This window comes from Meriones unguiculatus, chromosome 2 (assembly GCF_030254825.1).
Source record: "Meriones unguiculatus strain TT.TT164.6M chromosome 2, Bangor_MerUng_6.1, whole genome shotgun sequence".
Classification (NCBI taxonomy): Eukaryota; Metazoa; Chordata; class Mammalia; order Rodentia; family Muridae; genus Meriones; species Meriones unguiculatus.
This window is the reverse complement of record NC_083350.1, coordinates 100,997,747-101,020,096: the sequence shown is the minus strand read 5'-3', so window position 1 is coordinate 101,020,096 and position 22,350 is coordinate 100,997,747. Positions and strand designations below refer to the sequence as shown.

Genomic DNA, 22,350 nt, shown 5'->3' with positions numbered 1-22,350 from the left:
CAATAAGCCAGGGGGACCAAGCCAGTAAGCCATGCTCCTCCACGGCCTCTGCGTCAATTCCTGCCTCCAGGGTCCTGCTTTGAAACCCTTTCCTGGTTTCCCTGGGTCATGGACTGTAACCTGCAAGATGAAATAAAGTCTTCCCTCCACAAGTTACTTTTAGTTATGGTGATTATCACAGCAACAGAAAGCTGACTAGAGCATTTGTGTATGTGTGTGTGACTAAAATAAAATACGGTATATATAATGTTAAGTGCTAATTGTCTCTTCATACATCTATTAGGGGTTTCACACTGCATCCTCTGAGAGTAGGGGAGAATCACAGTGGAGATGTTTTACAAGGAGAGTGCTAGAGAGAAGAGTAAGGCAAGGGATGGGTCCAAGGGGTGTCTGATGAGTGTTGCAATTGGAAAAGGGGATGGCAGGGAGTATAGATAGAGAAAACGAAGAAAAGTGCCTTATTTTTCTCTTGTTTTAGAAAGTTGAGGAGGAAGCTGGGTGGTAGTGGCACACTCCTTTAATTCTAGTACTCAGGAGTCAGGGGCAGGAGGATCTCTGTGTTCAAGGCCAGCCTGTTCTACAAAGAAAGTTCCAGGATGGCCAGGATTACACAGAGATTCTGTCTTGAACACCACCCCTGCCTTCCCCCCCAAAAAAAAAAAAGTAGAAGAAAGAAGTTGAAGGAGGAAAAAAAGCAAGAAAGAATGAAAGAAAGGAAAGAAAGAGAAAGAAAGAAAAAAAAGGCATGGGGACAGTGTATAAGGATTTCTTTGTAGAGTGGGCTACACAGGGACAATGGCAAGTGTGAAAAAGCTGCGGTAGCACCGTGGCAGTGAGAAGAGCAGGTGTACATAGGAGGAAATAAAATGAAGAGTTTGATTTTGGAGATATTATGATTGTAACACCAGGCAGGGCTGGATGTCAGAAGAGAAACACCCTTGGGATTTTTCAACCCATTAATGATATTCAAATTATGATTGACAGCCTGGCCAAGGGACTGAATGTCAGTGAAGAGGAGAATAAAGGGCAGAGCCAACGGATGTTCTAACACTGACAAGGAGAAGCAAATAGTAACCTGCAGAGACCAAGAGGCCCAAAGGTCGGAGGAGAACTGGGAGGTAGCTGGCACTCCAAAAGCAGGGAGAGAAAGTGATTCAAAGGGAAGGGTCAACTGTGATATATCCTCCTCCATCAGGAGGAGAAGCAAGAGTTGACCAACACGTGAAGACAAATAAGATAAGATGCTGGTCTTGGGGATGCACCCCTGTAATCCCAGCTCTCACAGCAGCAGAGGCAGGTAGATCTCTGTAAGTTGAAGGCCAGCCTGGTGTACAAAATGAGTCCAGGACAACCAGGACTACACAGAGAAACCCTGTCTTGAAAAACTAAACCAAACCAAAACCAAAAAACAAACAAATAAAAAAGATAAGATAAAGGCTTTTGCTGGACCTGGTGTAGCATACCTATCATCCCCACATTTGGAAGGCTGAGTTGGAGGATTCTGCATCCAAGGCTAGCTGAGTGAGACCCTGTCTAAAGGAGAGCCACCGCACACCCAGTCCTGATTCCGAGATACATTGTATTTGATGCTGGTTTCCTTTTGTACATCATCCGGAATCCCCACTCCTAGCATTCCATTCTGGAGGTTCACTTTTCTTTGGCCCTGACGACTCTGTCTCAAATATTCCTGTAGCAGTCAGGGAGTTCTTTGTGTATCATCTGATCTTGGCTATTGATTGCCATGGCTTCTAGAGTGCAATTAAGAGGCCCTCATTGTTCTCCAGGGTCGGAGGATCTGGTTCTGCCTTCCTCTTGTCTGTGCTCAGCACTGTTCTTGGGATTTGCCAGAGAAACACTCTACTTTGTTGTCCCAGAGGCTTAATATTTGTGGTTCCCTGTGTCTGGGAGGATTTTGCCCCCAGATTTCTAGTTATCTGGCCTTTTTCAAGTCTCTGCTCAGTCATCACTATCCAGGACAGGTTTGTTTTGTTTTTCTGCCTGAAGTCAGGCTTACCTATTTTATTTAAATATTTATTTTCTTGTATATTTTTTTGTCTCCTTTATTAAAATGTAAACTTCCTGGTGTGCTTGAGTAATTTTTTTTTCCTTTCTTCATTGCTCCATCTATAGTAGCCTGGGGATTGCAACATAGTAACTACTCAACAGATATCTGATACTGCAGGAATCCAAAGAATATATTATTGTGTATTCGCACCAACTTTTAAAACATACTTATTAATTTTTATATTATATATGTGCACGAGTGTCGTCATGCATGTGTATCAAAACAGGTGGTGCTCCAGCAGAGGCCCAAGGGGGAGCTCATTAGGAGCTTGCTTTCAAATGAGGGGCAAGGGAGGTGATGTTAAGCTGAGATGAGAAGAATGCACAGGAGTCAACCAGGCAAACAGAAAAGCAGGGGAGTAAGCATAGAGGAAGAAAAGATCCTTTGGCTGGAAAGAACCAAGCCCTTTGAATCAACAGTGAGAAGCTTTCACCTTCAACATGGGAAGTGCCGGTCTAACGGTAGGGGGTGACATTAGAGGGAGCAATGGGCCTTCGAAAGGCTTAAGAGGCCAATTGCAGCAGAAACCCTTTTCTGGTAAGAGATTGCCCTCATGCAATTTTTATTTGAAAATGCTGCATGTCCAAATCGAGCAAGAGTAGTAATGGGGAGCTGGTGAGGAGCTCAGAAGGTAGGAGTTACTTTTATTTTATTTATTTATTTTTGCTTTTCAAGACCAGGTTTCTCTGTAGCCTTGGCTGTCCTGGACTCCCTTTGTAGACCAGGCTGGCCTCGAACTCACAGAAATCTGCTTGGCTCTGCCTCCCCAGGATTACAGATGTGGGCCTCTGTGCCTGGCTCAGGAGTTGCTTTTATAACATGCTTGACAGATGGCTTTTTTTTTTTTTATCAAAGCTTTTTTACTTTTCCTAACTATAGGAATTTCCAGGAGCATAAAAATTTATAGTGCCAAAAACATAATTTTGATTATATGCACAATGCTATTATGAAAAAGTATAGTATATTAAAAATATACTTTTGTTATAAGCACTAGATAGTCTGTTGACACTGTGAGACTTTATTTAGGGCATTCAGAGCATCTTTAGCCATTACAGCCAACCATCAGACTAAAACACTGCTAGCTTTTTATTCTTAAAGCTGGCTGTGGTGGCCCATGCCTATGATTCCAGCTGATGTAGGAGGACGTACTATGAGTCTGAGGTCAGCCTGGACTACAATAATATGTTTCAGGGCACCCTGGGCTACAGAGGATATTTTTTGCTCCAATGTTATGTAAGCCATTCTTAATGAGCAGCATTCCTGAGCTCTAGATTCTCAAAATAAATAAATAAATAAATAAATAGAAGAAAGAAAGCCCTCTTCTTATTACATAACCCTGACTTAATCAAGCTGGTATTTTGCTTTGATGAGTAACAAACCCAATGATCACCTCATCTGTAAGGCTTGGGTGAGTTAACTGTTTTAGGTGCAGAACTGGGTAGATTTCTTGAATTTATTACACATAAATACCATGGAATTTCATAAGGCAGCAAGTGAAATATCAAATGAACAAAGAAAACATCTTTCTTTCCTTAACCCCTGTAGTTTCTATTTAATTATTTGTTGCTGTCCTTTATTGTGGGCACATGTGTATATTTTTACCCCAAACATTATCATTCAGTCTATAAAGACAGGGATGCTCAGTTCCCTTTCCCCAACTGGGGACTCGATATCATTTAATTACCTCAGTGAATCAACTGATCGGTATCTGTAGACATTGTTTCCTGAATGTTCTAACCTGTACCTGTGAGTAGTAAATGCCAATCTCCAGGCTTTTTTGTTTTGTTTTAAGGCAAGTTTTCTCTCTGTAGCCTTGGCTATTCTGGAACCCACTCTGTAGACCAGAACTCAAGAGGTCCACCTGCCTCTGCCTCTGCCTCCCAAGCACTGGGAAGAAGGGCGTGCACCGTCACTACCCATCCTTCAGAGTCTCCAGTTCTTAAGTTTAGACTGTTGCCTGTATTCATGTCAGTTCATGCTGCCTTAACAAGATGCTGCAGCCATGAGTGGCTTAAGGAGAGACGTTTATTTTCACGCAGTTCTAAAGGCTTCACACTCCAGGGCAGGGTCTTGTCAGGGCTCTTTTTCCTGGCGTGGGAAACTGCTTTCCCCTCTCAGGATCCTTCCTTTGAAAAAGTCTGGGAGGATAGAAAGCAGGAGAAAACTCTGGGCATCTCTTTTGGGAAGGACAGTAATCCCACTAGACCAAGATCCTCATGTAACCCTAACTGCTTCCTCAGAGGTCCAGTTTCCAAAGCGGCTGCCCCAGGGGGTTAAGGCTTCAACAGAGTGCTTGGGTTTGGGAGGATGCAATCTGTCTGCAGCACCGTTTTTTTCTTGAAAGTTAGAAGGCAGGTTTGGACAACTTTAAGGGGAGTTTGGATTTTGTTTTTGATTCCAGAGGCACTCATAACATTCAAGAGAAAGAGAAGAAATCATTTTATTCAATGAGTGAATACAATGAGCAATGATTTACTACCCTGTTCATTTTTATTAAAAACTGCTTTTATAATACTGATGATAACTTGTATTTATTTCAAGGCTGGTCACTACAGAAATGTCATATTGCTACATAAATTTCTGGGTCAGATCCTGTGCTGTACACTGTAAAAGTCTGAAAAAAATGTCTTACAAATGCATGTACTGTTAAGACTTTTTGCTCCCCTAGTTCTGTAACAGAAAAGAATGGCCAATGAACAGTAAATAAATGAGACAATATGTGGGAAATATATTACCCATATTTATCACAATTAAATATGGTTTATAGTGCTCTGAAAAAAATAATACTGATGATATATTTTTGTTTTGTGTGGTGGAAAGAAGCATAACACTAAATGGGTTGACGGAATATTTGAGCTCTTCATGGAGAAGAATAAAATAAAAGCAAGATTTCCCCCAACCTACCTTTACCCTAGTCACCACCCCTCTCTCCTTTTCCCATCCTTCCCTCCCTTTCATTTTCTTTTCCTTCTTCCCTCTTTGCTTTTTTTATACTAGCTGTTCTCAACTTACAGGTTATGACCTCTTTGGGAATTGAACGACCCTTTCTCAGAGTCATCTAAGACCAAGGGAAAACACAGATGTTTACATTATCATTCATAACAGTAGCAAAATTACAGTTATGGAGTAACGACAAAAATAATTTTATGGTCGGGGGTCACCACAACACGAGGAACTGCATTAAAGACTCACAGCATTAGGAAGGCTTAGAACCACGGTTTTTTACTAGTGTTAGCTGCCAGCTTGACAGGACCTAGAATTGCCTAGGAGACTGCTTCTGTAAGCTAAGTTACCTTCTTGGCGTGTGTGTCTGTGAGGCATCATCTTGATGGGTTAATGGAGGCTGGAAGACCCACACACGTGGTTCTGCCCCCTCAGTTAGCACCCTAGACTGTACAGAATGGAGAAAGCAAGGCAAGCATGCGTCGATTGTGGGTATGATGCGACCAGCTCCTTTACACCTTTGCTGCCCTGACTTCTGCCATGACGGACTGTACCTTGACCCGTGAGACAGAAGAAACCTTCTGCTCCTTAAGTTGTTTTTGTCAGAATATTTTATCACAGCAACAGGAAAAGAAATGAAGACATCCTACCTGTACCAGGTATCCATGATTTTTTGATTTGTTTTGGAGACAGGTTTTCTCTGAACAGCTCTGGCTGTCCTGGAACTCACATCTGTAGACCATGCTGGCCTCGAACTCATAGAGACCCGCCTTCCTCTGCCCCCCAAGCACCGGGATTAAAGGCAAGTGCCACTACAGGCTGGTATTCTTAACTCCTGAGGCAGGAAGTCCTTGTCTGTGGGGCTGTTTATCATTTTGGGGTTTCTACAAAAATGAAATGAAAGAAAAAAATAATTCTAGGCAAAAGATCCAGAATAGCCAACACAATATTGGAGAACAAAGTTGGAGGATGATTTAGATTGTGGTGGCCCAGGCCTGTAATTCTGGCATTCTGGACAACGTGCCTGGAGTGTGCATTTGAGAGTGGCCAGGGTTTCATAGTGAGACCCTGTGTCATTTCAAAGAAATAAAGGTGCAGACAAATACTGCACACTCTGAGGACGTATAAACAGCTGTAGTTTTCTAGATAGTGTGATTTTGGTGAAATAATGGACAAATCTATGGAGAAGAAAACAACCTAAAAACAGTCTGTAGTTTGACAAAGGAACAGAATCAAGCAGAATGGTGCTGGAAATACTCAGCAACCTACATGCAGAAAATGAGTTCAGTCCAGACTTTGTCAGCTTCATGGAAATCAACTCAAAGGATCACCTGTCTTAAATGCAATGCTCAAAACAGTAAGGTTCTTAAGAGAAAATCTGGGTGAGCTTGGGTTTGGCAGTTACCTTTTTATACATAACTCCAAATATATGATCCATGACAGAAATACTCAACCAGCTTAATTTTATCAAAACGAAACTTTTCTGCCCAGTGAAACACTGTAAAGAGTATGAAAAAAATAGGCCAAATAGGCTGTATACTTTTTTGTTTGTTTATTTGTTTGTTTGAGACAGAGTTTCTCTGTGTGGTGGCTGTCCTGGAACTTACTCTGTAGACCAGGTTGACCTTGAACTCAGAGATCTGCCTGCCTCTGCCTCCTGAGTGCCTGGATTAAAAGCATGAGCCATCACTGCCTGGCTAGGCTGATAAAAAATTGTTGTCCACAACATGCAAAGGACTTTTAAAAAAGATTAATAGCAGGAAAAAACAAAACAAAACAAAACATCCAGCTTGTTTTTAAAAATTGGCCGAAGATCCAGCAGAAAAATCACCAAAGAGGTGTACACAGATGGGAAATAAACAGATGTTCTGCATTCAACAACATCAGGGGACTGCAGAGTCGAACAACCGTGAGAGCGCCTGCCCACCCGTTACAAGGCTAAAATTCAGGGCTCTGACAACACTGGAGGCCAATGAATGAATATCCCCTCCCCACTCGAGGGGATGCAGATAGCATACCCTGATACCACCATCTAATCATTGTGGCTCTCGATACTCACCTGATGATTACGTTCACGTAAATCCCTGCATATGAATGCTCATAACAGTGCACACACACTCTCCCTGTCTGTCTCTCTCTGTCTCTCTTTCTCTGTATGTGTGTGTTTGTGAGTGGATGTAGAGGCCAGGGCTCAACCTTGAATGTCCTTCACCACAAGCTAGCCTTTGTTTTTGAGATAGGGTCTGTCACTGGAATCTGGGACTTACAGATGAGGATAGGCTACTGGTCAATGAATCCTAGAGACCCACCGGCCCCTGCTTTCCGGGTGCTGAGATTACAAGCATGTGCCACAGAACCTGTCTATTCACCTGGGTTTTGGGCCTCCAGCTCGGGTCCCCAGGCTTTTCACTAACCATCTTATATTAATTAAGCTCTTTCTCCAGCTCCACACATGCATAGCACCTTCATCTATAATTGTTAACACGTGTAAGCAGCCACTGTGTTCTTCATAAGGTTAGTGCAAAAATAAATGACAGTATTACCAGATCATGTAACCATAATCAGTATAAGAAACAAACTGAAAGGACAGAGGAAATTAGATACACATTTCTAAATGAAAGAAGGCAGTCTGCAGAGTGGTCATTCTGCAAGAGGAAGGTTATGGAGACAGTAAAATGATCAGTGATTAGGGAGGAAGGGAGAAATAAATGAATATCGGTGAAGAACAGAGGAATTTCAGGACGCTGAAACGTTGTATTTTTTAACAGTGCAGATATGTATCATATATTTATCAAGAGCTCACCAAGAATGAATCCTCACAGAAATGATGAAGTTTTGAAATGTAAGCTCATCAGTTGTAAGGTGATACTGTGAAAGAGTAGAAACAAAAGCTACATCCAGATTTTTTTTTGTGAGGGGGCTAGGGAGGTGGCCTGGTAGGCAAAATAACTTCCTGCTCCTGCAGAGTACCTGGGTTCAGTTCTCAGCACCCACATGGTGCCTCACAACTACCCTTAGGTCCGTTCAGGTGGTCTAATGCCCTCTTCTGTTCTTCTTGGGTACTGCACACACACGGCACACAAGTAAGGCAAAAACACTCATACCTAATTAAAAAGAGAGGGGGTTAACATAAGAAAGAAGCCGGTTTGCAGAGGAACACTGAAGTCCTGACATAACCTAAGAAACAGAGCATGTGTGAAACAAATGAGATGCAAAGGAGGCAGGGAGCTATAACAGATCATATACCATGTGGGTCTTTCCTCCGCTCACTAGCTCAGCTCCTTTCTTGGGAGTGTCTTGCCTTTATCAATCATCTGTCTATTTGTATTTCATGCCTAGCTTAAAAGGCATGTCTTTTTCCTCCATCTCCTGGCTGCTACCAGTATTTTTATCTAGCCCATACTTTTCCTCAGTACAATTGTCCTTGGACTTCCTTCCTTCCATTTCTAAGATCTTTCTTGAGACAAAGAGCCCCAAAAGGGAACCTCAGTTTCTCCAGTTGTTGTACCACTCTGGTGGCAGATACTAACAGAGGGAAGGCACGGTGGCTTGTTTGTGCTTGGGGTTTGGGGTGGAAGGACATCTCAGTTTTGCAGTGAAGTTAAAGCTGCTCTAAAAAATAAAACAGTTTGAAGAAATGCAGATAGGGAGGCTGCAGTCAAGGATGGACAGCCACATGCTAGCCGCGCGAAGGTTTGTGAAGGCTTGGGCATTAACAAAAAGGCGAGTGTTAAAGGGGTTGCCGGCTCATTATCCGGGGTAATGACTGCTGACTCTGAAGGTGTCGCTTTCCCCTTTACGATTCTTACAGTGCCATCACTCTGTTTAATATCTGGACCAAATACGCCCCCAGGCTGCCGTCCAACTATTATTACGAGAAGCTTCTGCAGGTCGGCGACAGCCTCCGTCAAATGAAAGTAAGTGGTTCCGAAAGCTGAGAGCTGAGCTCCTTCAGGGACTTAAAATTTGGGTTGCTACCCTTCCTACTCTACATGTTTTGAAGTTGCTTTTTTTTTTTTTTTTTGTCTTAGAAAATAATGTGCAAATGGATAAAAATTTCATTTTGTATTTGGAAGTCCCCAGGGTGGTCCCTTTAGGGACCAGAGGAGGGCAGGGGCGGAAAGGCAGCTCAGTTCCACTCACAGAGGGTGTGGTAGGCTCACAGCAGGAAGCGCTGAGTCATCATGTTCCTACCTTTATACAAAGGAGCCCAGACACCATTTCCTGTTGTTTTTCACTCCACTGGCAGCCTTGCCCTGTCAGCCCTCACAGCTTCTGGCCCGGCTTGTTCAGTGTCCTGTTTTAATGACTTTGGGTCTCTTATGACTATTTCGCTGCAGGCTAGCAGCTGTGGCATCTCTGCCCCGTTTCCTGCTCAGCTATTATATGAGAAGCTGAGTATTTGCCACAATGTTAGTTCTGTATCAGGGTCTACGTTTTTGAATGTCATGGACCTGGACTTGGCTTGATAAGACCATGCCATGGCTGGGCTTCCATGAGCTTGTGAGTTTAACCCCGTAGCTCTCTGGCCTAAGTCCAAACATAGCAAGTTCTATTCAGTGTTGGACAAGGAGTTATTTTATCCACAGGGGTTTAGGCCAGGCATCGGCACTGTTAGTACCTTCTCAGTTTTCAGTTTCCCCAGCTTGATTTTCTTCCTGCATTTCTGTTTCTTAGGATTTTAAATTTACCAAATAGAGCAGCAGTTCTCAACCTGTGGGTCACGACCCCTCTGGGGGATCTCATCAGATATTGTGCATATCAGCTATTTATAACTAAATCACAGTTATGATATAACAAGGAAATAATTGTATGGTTTGGGGGTCACCATAACCTGAGGAACTGTATTAAATGGTCGCAGCGTTAGGAAGGTTGAAATAGAGGAAAGACTTCCATTTTAAAACACCATCAATGCTAAAGTAGAACTTTTACCCCAAAATGGATAAGAGATAATTTTTTTCTGAAGCTGAATATGAGTGACGATGGCCTAGGGCATAGATTCAGATCACCCCAAATTGTCCAATAAAGTTAACAGTTTCGTGAAGCTTTTATAGTCATTTATGACTTCCCAGTCATAAATCAAGACACTTTTCAAATATGTCGGCATAAATATCAGGGAGGCAGCTCACAGTGGATGGGAACTCTGTGAGCCTCAGATACTATCTGATGACATAGTTAGTTTCTGGTTGGTGGCAGTTCTAGGGGGTCTGCCAAGTCAACATATTCCCGGAGATTTCACCTGGAGGTCAAGTCACGAGGCTCAAACACAGGGGCAGGCAAGGAATGCTTTCAAAGTGCTGAAAGGGAGCCCAAGATAGATTGTAATTAGACTCTGGACCGGCAGCCCCGATCCTCTCCACAGTCACTGAAGTTCTAATCAGCCATCAATCAGCCTTTCAGAAAGTTCAGTCTAAGGTGCCTTTCTCTCCAGGATCCTCTCACCCACAGGACTAAGATCTGGCTTCCCCTACCTAAAATAGAGAGAGCCAAGGCTCTCTCTGCGCATGTGGCGGGTGGGCATGTCAGAGCCAGGCTTTTCCTGGAAACAGGGTTGCAAAGCATTCAGCTTTACAGTACTACCCACATTCCCTGCTGACACTTTCCAGGATGCTCCCCCACCCCCAGCTTTCAGCAAGGCTACAGTCCTCACTCTTGAATTGAGCATATGGGCCGCCATGACCAGGGCATGCTGGATTTGGGAGCTTAGATCCTGAGTCCATGAGATGCTGAGGGTTTTACTACATGTAGAACAAATGCTCGTGTTCTCATCACTGTGCTCGCGGTGGTCCCATAGCCCAGTGGGCTGGCACAGACAGCGTTCGTCACTTTGGTCTCCTTGGAAAATGGTGCGCTAGTCACATGGAGGTATCGGACTTGGAGTATAAAGAAATGGACCCTAGATATAAAAGGGTAACAGTTATTTTTCAATAAAGTTACATCAAATTGCTGGCCACGTTAGTCCCTGGAAGCAGTAATAACCAATTGATTTAACTAAGGATACTCTCACTATCACCCAATCTTTTTGTTTGTTTGTTTGTTTTTGTGTTTGAGACAGTGTTTCTCTGTATAACCTTGGCTGTCCTGGACAGCCAAGACTTATAGAGATCTGGCCTCAGACTTATAGAGATCTGCCTACCTCCACCTCCTGAGTGCTGGGATTACAGGCGTGAGCCACCTCAGCCCAGCTCTTTCCCACAATCATAAGACACCATTTTGGCACTGTAACCAAGCCTTCTTTCATTTTAGGAATATAAACTGGCTCTTCTGCAGTGCTATGGCAGGTATCTCCAGCAGTTCACCGCTGGCTATGATGACCAGAAAGAAGATGTGAATCAGTTCAAAAGCGTCTTTTTCCCCAAAGGCTTTGGAGACGAGCTGGCTGGACTTACAGTAAGATGGGAGCAGTAGCTAACATCTCTGTGGCTTTTGACTAGCTGTTGTGACTAGTGTGGCTTTTGGGTGATAGTGTCTCCATATCCTCCTCTTCCTAGTACAGCATCTGGCTGTGCCTGGTACAAGTTTTGAGAGCTGGACAAGGTAGTGGATTTACCAAGCTTTGGAGGTTGTGTCAATATAAACACTAGTTCATCCTGAAGGCAGTGCTGTTGTTATGAAAACTAATACTTGCAGTAGGTACATTTATTTACAAAGAGTTTGGGAAAACATCCTGGATCCTTAGAGCAGGTGCTGGCTAGATCCTATTATTGCTCTATCTTACAGAAGAGGAAATCAAAGCTTCTTATATAGGTATTGTAAAAAAGTTCTCCTTGACTTCAAACAGAGAATTTTTTCTCTTATTATTATTAATATTATTCTCATTAATTACAATTTATTCACTTGTGTTCCAGCTATAGCCCCCTTCCTCATTCCTCTCAGTCCCACCCTCTCTCCCTGTTCCTCTCCCATGCCCCCCCCCCCCAAGTCCACTGATAGGGGTGATTCTCCTCTCCTTCTATCTGACCCTAGCCTATCAGATTACATCTGATAGGACTGGCTGCATTGTCTTCCTCTGTGGCCTGGTAAGGCTGCTCCTGCCTCAGGGGGAGGTGATCAAAGAGCCAGCCCATGAGTTCATGTCAGAGACAGCCCCTGCTACCCTTACTAGGGAACCTACATGGAGACTGAGCTGCCATGGGCTACATGAGCAGGATAGAGCATGGTTGTCTGCACAAGCAGAGAATTTTTGATAAGAAATTTTAAGCTGTGTTTTTAATATACCAGTGTGACTATATTAACTGCTAGCATTAATTTACTAGTTGAGCCCTTGAGGGTTTCACAGCTGTGCTTGGGAATCTGGGTGCTAAAGGAATCCTTGATAGGAAGGCAGAGCTGGGGGCCTGTGAGATTTACCCTTAAGATTTCCAATGGCTGGCCTTGTTGTCCTCCCTTCCAAATACTTGGGGTGTCTTTAATGGGGACGAGAACACAATCCCAAAGGAAATAAAAAACAAAAACAAAAAACATGCCAAAGTGAACTTTGTGCTAGGTAACCTTGTACTGTTTGAATTAGCACCTCACAGCCTCTGTATGGCCCTAAGTGGTGGAGCTATTTTACTTTTTTGTTGATAAAAGAAACAAGATTATTAGAGATTAAGAAACTAGCCCAGGGGCTGGAGAGATGGGTCTGCAGTTAGGAGTGCTTGCTGCTCTTCCAGAGGATCTGAGTTTGCTTCCAAGTGCTCACATTCAGGACAGCCTGTAATTCTACAGTGTCTGATGCCTTCTTCTGGACCCAGTGAGCATGGCAGACACCTGAAGCGTCTCTAGTGTTGCCTGTGCCTGGAATCTCTGCCAAGTGAGCAGAATTTCTTTTTCTTTCTTTTCTTTTCTTTTCTTTTCTTTTCTTTTCTTTTCTTTTCTTTTCTTTTCTTTCTTTCTTTCTCTCTCTCTCTCTCTCTCTCTCTCTCTCTCTCTCTCTCTCCTCCCTCCCTCCCTCTCTCCCTTCCTTTCTTTCTTTCTTCCTTTCTTTCTTTCTCAAATCTCTCTTTAAACAGTGGAGGTCAATCAACATTTGCTGAAAGCGTTATGGAAATTGAAACAATCACATGTAAACCCATTAATAGGTTAAAACACTCTTGGATGAGATCACAGATAGAGCACAGATAGAAGGGTAATGAGATAATAGGTAACAGGATTTTGGTTTGTTTTGTTTGGGACTTTTTTTTGCCTATGGAAAGCTAATCTTAACAAAATGAATGGTTTATTGAAGCCTGTCTTGTATTTCGTTGCACACTAATCCCTTAAACCAATTCAAAACATGTTCAAATTTCAGTTTTAGTTTAGTTTTTTTTTTTAACATTGTTGAGAAATGCCTTTCTGAATCACATAAACCTGGCTATACTCATGTATTCCCATGTCTTTCAGTTTCATGCTCTGAGTGCCCAAAATATTTGTAACTACGAGCTGATGTGTGAAAGCGATGCCAACCTGAAGAATAAGGGTTCCATGAGGCAGTGTATGCACATCCTGTCCACCTTCAGGATGGTCATGCAGGTGGCTCTCCCACAGGAGCACCTTTGCTGGATTATCTTCAATGGTGCGAATCGACATGTCTTATTTTTTCTGTTGTATCTTTCAGATAGTCATTTAAATGCCAAGTTTGATGGTAACTTGATTATTTTGTGATTTGAACATATATGGTTTTCTAATAGACTGTTATTTTTTAATTGGACTATATTTTACTTTGCTTTCAGAAATAGAGACTTTGCGGTTTTTGCCAAAGGCAGGCTCAGTGGCTATGGGGTAGTGGGTTTTAGGTCTATGAAGGAGGTACCATAGTTGATGAGTGGGGAAGATTCCGGGGAAGGCTCAGTGGTTAAGTGATCCTAGGAATCTTCCACTTTCTCAGTCCTCTCCTCAAAGACGCTGGCCAGTAGTTTTGGCTTTCTACATCCCTCGTCCAGCTTGTTTTTGAACAAGGATCTCTTTCTTTCTCGGTCTCAGTCTTTGTTTCTCATACACACACATGCACACACACAATCATACACTATTATTTATATAATATACATGTATGTGTAAAGAGACTGACCTTAGCTATTAAAGTGTAGTATTTGTTTTTCTACTCTCACGTTATTCTGAGGTGTTCACTGTATAGGCCTCTGCATCTGATGACTCTGAGGATGAATAATATAGTCTAAACAAAAGATAACAGGGACAGTCTGTTTGATGTGCATAAGACTAGGAAGAATAATTCCAATAAATATGTACTCTGCTTTCTGTCATCTCGTGGCAATTGAGAGCTCATCTCCGACCCTCTTCAGTTTTTACCCCCTAAACCATGTGCCTCCATTTTCACTGAAATCACATTACACGTTCACTGCTAGAAATGAGGATGACTTTGACAGGACTCTTGGGGTCGGTGACTGTTCAGTGTTTGTGGCCCGTCTTCATCAGTGTCCTCCATTCCTTAGTGCTGAGGCATGCTGGTAGAGTTGGACAGAGCAGGGACCCATGCTTCTGTACCCACAAGACAGTGAACAGCATCTGCAAGGCTGGAGTGCCTTGAGAACTAGAAATGGCAAACGCTGCTTCCTCGCTTTTAAGATCAGATGTAGATGTGATGTAGTAACATAAGCCTATGATTCTAGCATTTGGAGGCTTAGGCAGGAAAATAGGGAGTACAAGAGCAGCCTGGGATATGTGGCACTCCTTGTCTCAAAAATAGATAGATAGATAGATAGATAGATAGATAGATGGATGGATGGATGGATGGATAGATAGATAGATGGATAGATGGATGGATGGATGGATGGATGGATGGATGGATGGATGGATTCCCTCCTCTGTTTGAAAAGGAGCTTAAAGTCCCGCATGCCCTTTGTCCCTTCTGATGTGAGCTTTGTGTGTTTACATGAGACTGTGAGCTCTCCACTGTTCTATTTCCTGGGTTTCTCAGTCAATGTGATTATTGTAGAATCATCAGGTCCCTGTATGTGACTCTAATTCATTAGCTCTTTCTGCAGCTCCCCATAAATGTTCCTAGGGAGGGGGACCTAATCCGCCTCATATTTCTATTTGCACAAACAATTCTGCAAAGAATGTCTTTGCACATCTCGTTTTACAGGTTGGAGGGACAGTTTTCTGGGACCTGTGTTTATGAGTGGAGGTTCTGGGTGGTGGCACTCACATATACTATACTTGGTTTCACTAGTCAGTGGCCCTGTTTTAATGTAGTCATCTAAGGCTTACTGAGCACGTCCTGTGGTGTCTGAGAAGCAGGAGAAGACAGCAGATAAACACTTCTGCTCAGCCCTGCTGCAAGGAGGTGCTGCATGGAGCTAGCAGTGTCAGGTGCTGCTGTGAAGGAAATACAGGTGAGAAGGCAGACACGAAAGGACAGCAGAAGCTAGGCCAAGAGAGGCTGGAAAAGTACATAGAATGCTTGGGGGCAGTTGAACAAGGAGCCAAAGGAACAAGGGGCGGGATCCACCTGGACTATTTGGGGAAAAGCCGGTCCAGTTCTGGGATTAGCAAGTACACATGCCCTGGAGTGTAGGCAGTCTGTACTTTAAGCAGTCAGAACTATGCATTTAATAACTTGTCAAAGTACACTTGACTTTTGCACATAGACAGCTTATCACCGATTACTCAAGATAGGTAGTTAGTCTTGATTCTTTCTGAAAGGTTTTAAATATTCCCAAGTGACTGAACTCAGCTAATCTAGATGTTCGGACCATTTTGACAGTGGCCATCTTTGATAAAAAGGAGTCCCAAGATCAGGCTCAATAAATTCAGAGTATGGATTTGGCTCAAAAACAACAAACAAGAGAAATTAGTTTTCAGACTTTCCCTGAGTTCATAAAGATTCAGTATATGTCTCATCCTGGGCCATCTACTCTTGCCTGTGGCTTCCGCTGTGGGAATTAGTGAGCCAGGTGAAAATCCTGAACCACCAAAGAATTCAGATGTGGTCAAGATGAACTGGGGCTGGCAGGGTTGCAGGCGTGCTAGGAAACATAGAAGGGCCTTTGTCGTTCCTGAGGACAGTTCCCCCTACCTCCCACAGACGATATGTTTTTCCAGGCTCCTGGCCGGGCTTTCTGTGCCCTGCCTGACTTAGTGACTGTTTTTCTTTTCCACAAGGAATCAGTCATACGGCTGCATCTTCTCACTCTGTGTAGTGTATATGTACATGCATGTATGTGGTATATGTGTGTGTGTGTATGCATGTGCAGTGTATACTTATGGAATGTCTATGTGGTCACGTGTGTGTGTAGTGTACATGTAGGTTCATGTATGTGTGTGGTTTACATGTATGTGCATGAGTGTGTGGTTTATATGTATGTGCATGTGCATATGTAGTGTATATGTGTGTAGTGTGTGTAGTTTACAAGTGGGCGCACCTCTCTCTACCCACTCAGCGCTGGGGTCATATGTGTTTTCCACACACAGCGAGCTCAAGGCCTCATGCTTGCAAAGCCAGTGACTTACCCACTGAGCAATCTCCCTGGCCCTCAATGCAGCCAAACCGAGGTGCATAGGCTTTGAGCGAGTCTGAGCTGTGTAGCTTCTACCCTGGTGGATCTTAAGTGAAGGTAGGAAAGTATACACCAGAGTCACTCAGTTTGCCAAGTCCTTGGCTGCTAAGATCCAATTGTATTCTTCCTGAAACTTGAGGTGCTGTAAGTATTTCAGATGGCATTCAGTGTTTTTTGTTGCTGATCTGTGCAACTGATGTTTGTTGCTCTCACAGTTGTTTTAAATCAAGAACTGTCTCTTGGAGCAGATGTTTTTAGAGTTGAATTTTGATGGTCATGAATTTTAGACCAGCTGCTCTGTAGGGAACAGTTGGACTACTTGTCATTACAAGCCAAACCTTTTAAAAGCATGAATGCTTTCAAGCATGCTTTTACAGCAGGATAATGTCCTTTACCTAAAGACAGAGTGTAGCAATGCTCTCCACCAATCCTGCCTCACACCAGCTGGCTTTCCTCTCATAATTAATTGCCTGGTACACAAGTCTTACTGTGATGGTTGTTTTGTTAGACTCATCATAAGGAATGTCATAATAACAGGGCGAACATTATCTGAGGCAGGAAAGAAGTAAAATGCAGCTCCTCACGTGTTTCAAGTTTTCAAGCTTTGGTGTTGAATAGTTTTCCACACAGATAAAACATGTATCCTAATATCATTCAGAGATAAATCTTTCATTTTCAACCATAGGAAGCCACAGGAAAAAAGGACATTGTAGGGTTAATAAAAATCACAAAATATATTCATTACCTGCTAAAATATAATTCTCTCCAGTATATTTTAAAACTTGAATTGCCATAAAATGAGGCTGGAAGACTGCAGTGCTAACCTATTTAAAAGATGATCGTATTAGTTATTTCAATAATTTTGTGCTTTGGTGACAAGAAAAATTATAATGAGTATCACTTCCTACCATTATCAACCCTCATGAGAGTGCTTGTTTTGGAAATGACACTAAGCCAAGGAGACTGCAGTCTGCAGTCTCAGTATTTTGACGTAAAGCATGTTAACAATCTTTCTCTTTGTGTAGGTACCATTTACATCTACACCATTTGCCGAAAGCTGATGCTCATGGGGCTGGCTTCCAAGGTAGGAAACTCAACGCTTTTCTCTTACAGCTTTCTATACCATACAGTGAATGCTGGGCTGAGCAAAGAGCATGTAGGGAATTACTTATCGTTTAGTGACTGTGTGTGATAGAATGCGTTGGCCTTGATTTTAACAGTAGCCGCATGAAGTGAGGGCCATAAAGAATCAATGTGAAGAATGGGACTCAGAAGCACATACAGGCATATTCTGGCATCTCCGCCTGTCAGATGTCACATTTGTCACACTTGATACCGAACTGCTCACTAGGAAAGGGGACTCTCTTTCCTGGCTGGCCCAGGCCATTCCTGTTTCTGCTGTTTGTCCCATGATAATCATTAAGAGTGCCACTTAGTCATTAAGAGTTCCACCCTGTCACTCTGGAAAGTGTCTTGGTTTGCAGGATAAACTATATATAGTATGGAGTTCTGGAGCTTTTTATTTATGAGTCACATGCTATTTGATTGAGCAAACACCCAAACTCTCTTTAGCAGCTGAGGGCAAGGGGCCATTAAAATTATTATTACTTTTTGTATGCACTTACCGTGTGTATGCTCATGTGTGTGCAGATACAGTGGGAATGTGCAGGTCACTGGACTATCTGGCTGTCACTCTTAGGAAGGCTGTCTACCTCCCTTGAGATGCTGCTCTTGAGTTCTCCATTACACCGACTAGCCGACCAGCCTACTTCAGGGATCCTCCAGTGTTCAGATATCAACCATGCATCATCCAAGCTAGCGTTTTCCCATGGGTTCTAGGGACCAAACTCAGGCAGTCAGGCTGATGAGGCAGGCACTTCATAGACTGAGCCGTCTGCCAGGCCAGGAGACTTTATACGATTCTCACCACTGGGCAGAAGCTGCTGATATGTGTATTGATTTCCCCACAATGTTGGTAGCACTTTTGTTGGCAGAAGACATAATCATTTTCTGTATTCACTGTATTCCAGAAATTGGAATGTAGGCCAGAAAGGGCAACGATACTCCCACTGAGCCCCCACTGGAGTTGCTGTTGGCGTGTGAAATGTTGTCTCCTTGTGAATGTTTTCCCTGAGTGTGCAAATGTGCTGGAGAGACAATTTTTTTAAATAAATTTCATCAAAACTAGATATATATCTCAGAGCTAACGACTCTAAAAAAGTAAATATGGAAGGCACGATATTTGCATTCTCAATGGATAACAGTTAACAGTAATTGTACTTCACTTTTTGTTTTGTTCCTCAAATTAAAAAAAAAAAGACTATTACTAATAACTTGAACAAATTCTGGGCCAGAGTTTTGGGTCTGAATTAAACAGAAGCAAGGCTGTCCACATATAAGAATAAGTTGCCGTATAGACTTTCCCATCCATGTTGCTCTTAGTTCCAGCTGAGGGCCTAAAAAGAACTGACATGTTTGTGCTGCACTTGTATTAGCAAAAACTGCTCCACAGAGCTGCCATAGCTTGCTTTAGCGTTTGCTTGCCAAGGTGTTGCAGGGCACAGCTGTCTTTGTCAACATTTGGTTGTTAGTGTTTGTCCTTGTTAACACTAAGAACATTCTAAATTAATACGATTGTCATCTTAAAATAATTCATTTATAATCTTACACCAAACATCTCTTCTCTCTGCCTCATGTAACTTGGGTTTTCCTCTGACAAAGTATGTGATGGACGAGGAGAGTTGAGTAGTCCCAGGCCTGTGGGAAGGGGTTTGGGGGAAATGAAGCATGCAGGAAGTTTGGGATTTTGCAGCGGGCACTCGAAGATTAAATTCTTATAGTTTTTCCAGTATGGCAAGCTTTAAGAAAATTTACGTATGTGTATTTTAATTCCTAATCCTCCACATGGTGAATTGATTGCTGATCCGAGGCCACACATGGCTAGCTCCATGTAATGGACAGAGCCCTGGAGATCCTGCCATATATGAAGTCTACAGGCTCCAGGGAATTTTTATTCCATACATCCTTGTCTGTGTGTGTGTGTGTTTTAATCATTATTATTTGTCTGGTTGTGTGTGTGTTTGAAAGAATGAAATTCAATAGAGCTTGTCTTTTTAAAATTATTTGTGTGGTGTGTACATGCATGAAGGGTGTGTATAGGCCAAAAGTTGATGTCAGTGTCTATCTTCAGTTGATCTTCACCTTGGGTTTTGAGACAGGATCCCTCACAGAACTTGCACAAGTTGGCTCAGCCTTCCTGGCCACTGAACCTGGCTTTTACATGGGTGTTGAGGACTGAAGTCAAGCTCCTTCTCCTTGCATGGCATTTTACCATAGGAACCACTTTCCAAAGGCCTGAGTTCAAGTCTGTAATTGCATAAGACAGAAGTAGACCTGGGCTTCTCTAGCTACTCTTGGTGTCCTTCTTGGTTAAGTTAAGCCCCCAGTTATGTAGAACCCAGGCTACCCTTCACTATTGCCGTATCTCTACTACATTCTGGGCACCGTGGAACGGCTTTGCACACTTAGCAATACTCACCAAAGTCTTTTAAGGTAGACATCACCAGTACAACCACCACCAGGCAGTGGTATCACCACCACTACCATCATCATCATCACCATCTGGACAAGAGTTCACCGTGTACCGTGTATGCTACTATATACTTTCATGAATCTTCTCCCTTAATCCTCATACCAGCACTTGAATGAGGACACTCTTTTCACTAAACTTACAGATGGGGTTGCGAAGGCTGGGAAAACTGAGTTTGCTCACAATTGCAGGTGCAGTTTAAGGTATACTGAGGCCACTGTCACCCAGTACCACCGTCATAAGAGCAGCACCTGTCTAGTCACTAAATCTGCTCCCAGCCTGCCTGTCTTCTCCTGGTTTGCATACTCCAATGACGGAGCTATGTGGGAGATGCAGAAGAAAGAATTAGATATCAGAAGATGGAAAGAACTCCCATGCTCATGGCTTGGCAGGATTAACATAGTAAAAATGGCCATCTTACCAAAAGCAATCTACAGATTCAATGCAATTCCCATCAAATTACCAACACAATTCTTTACAGACCTGGAAAAAAAATTCTCAACTTTATATTTAATAACAAGAAACCCAGAATTGCTAAAACAATACTCTACAATAAAAGATCTTCTGGAGGTATCTCCATCCCTGATTTCAAGCTGTACTATAGAGCAACAATACTGAAAACTGCATGGTACTGGCATAGAAACAGAATGGTGGATCAATGGAACAGAACAGAAGACCCAGAAATAAACCCACACACCTATGGCCACCTGATCTTTGACAAAGATGCCAAAACCATACAATGAAAAAAAGATAGCATCTTCAACAAATGGCGCTGGTCCAACTGGATGTCTACATGTAGAAAAATGCAAATAGATCCATACTTATCACCGTGCACAAAACTGAAGTCCAAGTGGATCAAAGACCTCAACATAAAACCAGACACATTAAATCAGTTAGAAGAAAAAGTGGGGAATGCCCTAGAACTCATTGGTACAGGAGACAACTTCCTGAACAGAACACCAACAGCACAGGGTCTAAGAGCAACAATCAATAAATGGGACCTCATGAAACTGAAAAGCTTCTGTAAAGCCAAGGACACCGTCATCAAAACAAAACGACTGCCTACAGATTGGGAAAGAATCTTCACCAACCCTTTTTCTGACAGAGGGCTAATATCTGGTATATATAAAGAACTAAAGAAGCTGAAAAGCAGCAAACCAAGTAATCCAATTAAAAATGGGGAACAGAGCTAAACAGAGAATTCTCTGTAGAGGAATATAGAATGGCAGAGAAACACTTAAAGAAATGCTCAACATCATTAGTCATCAGGGAAATGCAAATCAAAACGACCCTGAGATTTCACCTTACACCCATCAGAATGGCCAAGATCAAAAACTCAAGTGATAGCACATGCTGGAGAGGCTGTGGAGAAAGGGGAACCCTCCTCCACTGCTGGTGAGAATGTAAACTTGTACAACCACTCTGGAAATCAATCTGGTGCTTTCTCAGACAACTAGGAATAGTGCTTCCTCAAGATCCAGCCGTACCACTCCTAGGCATATATCCAAAAGGGGCTTAAGTACACAATAAGGACTTTTGCTTAACCATGTTTTTAGCACCTTTATTTGTAATAGCCAGAAGCTGGAAACAGCCCAGATGCCCCTCAACTGAAGAATTGATGCAGAAATTGTGGTATATCTACACAATAGAATATTACTCAGCAATGAAAAATAAGGAAATCATGAAATTTGCAGGTAAATGGTGGGACCTGGAAAGGATCATCCTGAGTGAGCTGTCCCAGAAGCAGAAAGACACACATGGTATATACTCACTCATATAGACATGTAATATAGTATAAACCTACTAAAATCTGTACATCTAAAGAAACTAATCAAGAGAGAAGACCCTGACTAAAATGCTCAATCCCCATCCCGAAAGGCAAAGAGGAAGGACATCAGAAGAAGAAGAAAACAGGAAACAAGCTAACCCCCCCCCCCCCCCCCCCACATAGGGCCTCTGAAAGGCTCTGCCCTGCAGACTATCAAAGCAGATGCTGAGACTTATGGCCAACTGTTGGGCAATGTACATGGAATCTTATGTAAGAAGTAAGATCTGGACAGGACAGGAGCTCCACAAGGAGAGCAACAGAACCAGAAATTTGAACACAGGGGTCTTCCCAGAGACTCATACTCCATCCAAGTACCATGTATGGAGATAACCTAGAACCCCTGCACTAAACCCCATGTAGCCCATGGCAGTTTAGTGTCCAAGTAGGTTACATAGTAATGGGAAGAGGGACTGCCTCTGACATAATCTGATTGGCCTGCTCTTTGGTC

The 22,350-nt window shown here is 42.8% G+C and overlaps 1 protein-coding gene across 1 annotated transcript in view; it reads left to right on the top strand.

Moving 5' to 3' along the window:
• Cfap54 (cilia and flagella associated protein 54) overlaps positions 1-22,350 on the top strand; it is a 339,812-nt gene that overhangs the window by 39,081 nt on the left and 278,381 nt on the right. Inside the window, exons 5-8 of the mRNA XM_060377920.1 lie at positions 8,820-8,925; positions 11,255-11,398; positions 13,373-13,544; positions 17,511-17,569. Coding sequence (XP_060233903.1) covers positions 8,820-8,925; positions 11,255-11,398; positions 13,373-13,544; positions 17,511-17,569 — 481 coding nt within the window. The remainder of the gene's footprint in view (positions 1-8,819; positions 8,926-11,254; positions 11,399-13,372; positions 13,545-17,510; positions 17,570-22,350) is intronic.